A 4,846-nucleotide genomic window follows, 5' to 3' on the forward strand; every position below is an offset into this window, starting at 1 on the left:
TGTGGATGTGTGTGTGACTGGGTGGATGATTGTGTATAGTGTAAAGCGCTTTGGGGTCCTTAGGACCAAGTAAAGCGCTATACAAATACAGACCATTTTATTTACCATTTACACAGGCTCACCAAAATGAAGAAAAGACCTGAAAAGCACCCCTTCTGATTTGGTGTAAACACCACGAAAGCATGACAGTGAGGTCACTGTACTCGAATAATCTCCAGAGTCACCAGATCTCAGTCCAATAAGGCACCTTTGGGATGTGGTGGAACAGAAGATTCACATCATGAATGTATAGATAAGAAATCTACATGTATGCTGCTTATCATGTTAATACAGACAAGAAATCTCTGAGGAATGTTTTCCAGCACCTTCCTTTGATACAAGAAATTAAGGCCGTTCTGAAAGTTGCAGCCTAGTACTAGTAATGTGTGCCTAATAAAGTGACCAGTGAGTGTACGTTCATTACAACTGCATTATCATTACAGCTTTCCTTTTATGCTTTATTTTAACATTGTTCAGCAAAGTGAAAAGTACTGTAAGTGTGAATGTTAAATGTATACAAATATAAAAAAAACACCTATAAACGTTTCTTTGATGAAACAAACTGCAGCAGCCCACAAGTGCATCTCAGTCCTGTTATAGAGGCTAAAATTCCTAAATGACTCAGGACTGGGGAGAAAACAAAGACAGCTGAGTAACTGTCTCCTACACTGTCCCATTTATACCCAATCAGAACCATTCTAAGACAGTGTTTGTACAAATAAGTCTTTGAATTGAAGTGAAGACATAAAAGACTGAAGATTTTCAGAATTTCTTGCACATCTTCACTGTCAGTGTCCAGACTGCTGTCTTGTCAGGAGGAGGTAGTTGTGGCGGAGGGTTCGCAGCTCCGTCAGTCTGCCCAGCAGGCGGCCAAACCTCTGCGCTCCTCCTCGCGCTGCTCCAGCTTGGGCCCCGCACAACCTGGACAGCAGGTCCAGGATCAGTTCCTGCATTTTCTCAACACAGCTGGCTGCCTGCAGGGATGCGCGGTCTGCAGACAGGGACAGAAAGACAGAGACAGCTTTACAACAGCATCCCAGGAGCTTTGCTTTGCCAATTCTTAACTTGACAGCTGATTTTATTCCTGGTCTGACCTGAGCAGAGCAGCGCTGTGGCTGTAAGCAAGGTGTACTCAGCCTCCGTCACCCGCAGCGCAACCATGCTGTGGAAGAAGTTGAGCACTGGTGCAAAGAGATCCTCACTGCTCTCTGTTCACGCCAGCAAATGTGGAAAAAAACCATCTAATTCATTCATTGTCTGAGCAATTTTTCCACAGCTTGTCAGACTAAGGAGTGTATCTGCTGTGTGGTGTGTGTGTGTGTGTGTGTGTGTGTGTGTGTGTGTGCCTGTGTCATGTTGTGTTTTGGATTCTACGTCTCTGTGTGTTGGTACCGCCACCTAACCAATGAGCCCCTGCTGTGGATGTTTTCCTTTGATTCTACGTCTCTGAGAAAGCTGTGTGTTGACATACTGAAAAGCTGCAGTGCTGATTAATGGAGAGAAAAAAAGAAAGAATGGTTATTTCATACAGTTATCTACTTGTGTCTCATCATCTTCCTCTCTCCTGGTGTTTTTTCACCTGGACTGGGGCTTGTTGGGTTGTGGGAAAACTGCTGGGCAGAGAGCAGGAACATGACGTCCAATGAAGAGATGGATAGCAGAGAAATCTGGTCTGAGAAATCCAGGAGGTCAAAACCTGTGAGAAGATAATTCTTTGTTGCTATTGTTGTTTTAATACTTTAAATACAGAATCATTTTATATAACTTTGAACTGATATCAAAGTCCCTCCCTGGAGACACTGGCTATAATAATTCAGTAAAAGGACTAGATGTTGTAGTCCCTGATAATGCATTGCTTTAAATGGCGAGAATCTTGAGGGATGCTGTTATGAGGAAAGGCAGCCCAGAAACTTTACCAGCAGCACACATCGTTGTGTGCCTCAACTTTCGTCTTTTACCCAAGCTAATCTGCCATTTTTTGGGATTAGAGATCTGATCTAGATTATCATATTAAGATTTGGGACACATCATCAGTAGTGGACCTTGGATTCATCGGGTGTTTCAGCCATTATCACTAGACACCCTCATCCAAGGAGGCCCTGCCAGGGTTGATCAGGCCCCAGAGTGTGTCACTGGTTTATGCTAAATTGTTATTTATCTTCTTCTTTCTTCTGTTTAGTTTTCTACAGTTTATTTTCTCCTATCTATTCACTGCAACTGAGAAATAATACTTACCTCTTTAGGTAAGTATTATTTATGGAGCCTAACTTCTTCAAAGGGATAGAAAAGGTGATAGAGAGAAGTAAGACAAAAGGGACAAGATAGGAGAGAGCAGAGAGGAGAGCCGGAAGGGGGGCGCCCGATCTGGCTTCCCGCACCTCCCCGCCTGTACGCTCTACCTCCCCACTACCTCCCAGAAAAGGGAAGAAGAGCAGAGGGGAGAAGAGCGGAATATTTTCTTTTCTCTCGCAGTTAGCTGACTGCCTTAGCTGCCCAAGTGATGTCAGCTCTTTTTAACCATAGCCAGTGACTGGTCCTCTCAGCAGTGTTAGCTAGTTCTCTTATAACTTGCTGTTGCGCCTGTCCTCTGATCCCAATCTCTCTAAGCAGTTTTGCTGTTGTACTGGCAACAAAGCCCCTGCACCCCACTTCCACCGACGCACCTTGATCTTCCAGCCTCTGTCCTCTGCCTCAAGTTGGCATACTGCAGCTTCTTACGCTCAAATGCTTCCTCAATTGCTTCCTCCCATGGTACCGTCAGCTCAATGACGTACGCAAGTTTTTGGGAGTTAGACCAAAGGACGAGGTCTGGTCGCAGAGTAGTTGTTACGATCTCTGTGGGAAAAATTAGCCTCTGATCCAAGTCCACTTGCATCTGCCAATCCGTGGCAACCTTTAGTGGGCCAAGGTCCGGGGTTGAGGGGCTTGTCCTCGACTTGGCTCCCGGACAAATGTTGATGACAGCTGACACTCCTCTTGGTTCGTTAAAGGTTGAGCGTTGATGGATTTTCTTTTGCACTCAACTTTCTCGACTAGACACCTGAGGACCTGGTTGTGTCTCCATGTGTCTGCCCTGAGTAAGGCTAGTCCTAGAACCAACCAAGATGTACTTCAGTGTGGCTGGGACTGTACACAGGGGTCAGGATGGGTCCTTTCCAAACCACAGCTGCAGATTTATTGGGGAAGGTAACACATCATATCGGATGATGAAACTTAGTCTATTAGACTCCATTCCCCAGAATTCACTCCATGAGAGTTTCCTCTTTTCCACACTCTACCAATTCATCCAGCGACCCTGCTTGGCCAGCGCTACGGCTGTGGCATGTCTGGCTGTTTCCTCCTGTCGGCGCACCTCTTCCACCACCATTTTTTGATGTTCGGTTACAGATGCCTGTTGCCACCGAGGTGTTACTGCTCTAAGTCCAAATCCTCCTCTGCCCTGTTGGACATGACCCTCCACGTCACGATGCTGAAGAGCAGATTTGGCCTGTAGCACAGATGTGGCTGGGGTCCACTTCCTCCCCTTCGCTAGAGTGGGAGCAGTGCTTCTCACTATTGGGTCCCGGGAGTCCGTGAGTGACATCATAAGCCTAACTTTTGCACATTTTAACTCCTCTATCAAACTAGGCATAGGCAATGACAGTATCCCGTCGCGTAGAGTCCAACGCTGCTTAGGCATTTGGGAAGTCCGAGCCACTTCTTAACGTAGAAGCTCACTAGCCTCTCTAGTCGATTGGCATGATTGAGTGAGACCTCGTACATTGTCAAAAGCCACAGTAGTCTGGGTAATAACCCAAACTGGGTTCAGAGCTTCAGTTTCCCTGGGAGTGCAGTGTTGTTAATCCGCTTGAGGTCATTAGCCAAGTTCTGCCTTAGTTGTTCTAGTTGCCACGTATCATTGAGGTCTGCGTTAAACTACCGTCCCAGGCTCTTTATGGGCTTCTCTAAGATGGTTGGAATTTGTTCTCCACTGATATAGAATTGCTCGGCTGTTTCCCTGGAGCTTCTGTAGCAATCGCCTAGTACATGGTTTTGTTGTTGTAATGATGGTCATGTCATCCATGTAGGCTCTAATGGGTGGAAGACAAAGGCCACTCATGAGTGTCTCACCTCCCACTACCCACTGAGATGCCCGCATGACCAGCTCCATTGCCATGATAAATGCCAGAGGGGAAAAAATGCAGCCTGCCATCGACTCCAGTTTCCAGGTGCTGCCAGGCTGTGGTGGTGTTCTCAGCTGTCACACAAAACTTTAAATCCTGAAAGTAGGTCTTGACCAGTCCTGTGATGTGGTTCGGTACGCTGAAATAGTTGAAGGACATCGACAAGATCTCATGCAGAACTGACCCAAAGGCATTGGCAAGGTCTAAAAAGACCACGTGATGGTCTCTTTGTTCTTTCTTGGCAGTTTGAATCTGGTGCCAGATGACGCTGGCATGCTCCAGGCACCCCGAGAAGCCCTGGATGCCGGCCTTCTGCACTGATGTGTCAATGTAGTTGTTTCTTTGCAGGAAAGTAGATATTTTTGGGGCAAAGACACTGAAGAAGATCTTTCCCTCTACGTTCAGCAGGCTGATCTGGCGAAATTGGCTGATGGATGAGGAGTTCTTCTCCTTAGGGATCAGAATACCTCCTGCTCTTCGCCAAGCCTTTGGAATAACTCCTTTCTGCCACACTACCTTCATCAGCTTCCACAGGTATTTGAGGACTCATGGGGTGTGGCAGAAAGGAGTTATTCCTTTCTCCTTTCTGCCACACCCCATGAGTCCTCAAATACCTGTGGAAGCTGATGAAGGTAGTGTGGCAG

At 46.5% G+C, this 4,846-nt stretch overlaps 1 protein-coding gene across 3 annotated transcripts in view; it reads right to left on the minus strand.

The window, feature by feature from the left end:
• Positions 1–470: 470 nt before the first annotated feature.
• Positions 471–4,846, minus strand: part of nr1h5 (nuclear receptor subfamily 1, group H, member 5) — a 23,712-nt gene continuing 19,336 nt past the window's right edge. For 2 of the 3 annotated variants that reach the window (XM_042224557.1, XM_042224558.1), the window contains 4 exons: positions 1,619–1,735; positions 1,440–1,525; positions 1,134–1,250; positions 471–1,030 (listed from right to left, as the gene is read on the minus strand). In XM_042224557.1, coding sequence (XP_042080491.1) covers positions 1,182–1,250; positions 1,440–1,525; positions 1,619–1,735 — 272 coding nt within the window. In that variant the 3' untranslated portion in view covers positions 471–1,030; positions 1,134–1,181. Of the gene's footprint in view, positions 1,031–1,133; positions 1,251–1,437; positions 1,526–1,618; positions 1,736–4,846 lie in introns of all 3 variants that reach the window. The other variant, XM_042224559.1, reaches the window with a different exon arrangement.

Source organism: Haplochromis burtoni, unplaced genomic scaffold (assembly GCF_018398535.1).
Source record: "Haplochromis burtoni strain Fernald_Lab_line unplaced genomic scaffold, NCSU_Asbu1 Contig_141, whole genome shotgun sequence".
Lineage (NCBI taxonomy): Eukaryota > Metazoa > Chordata > Actinopteri > Cichliformes > Cichlidae > Haplochromis > Haplochromis burtoni.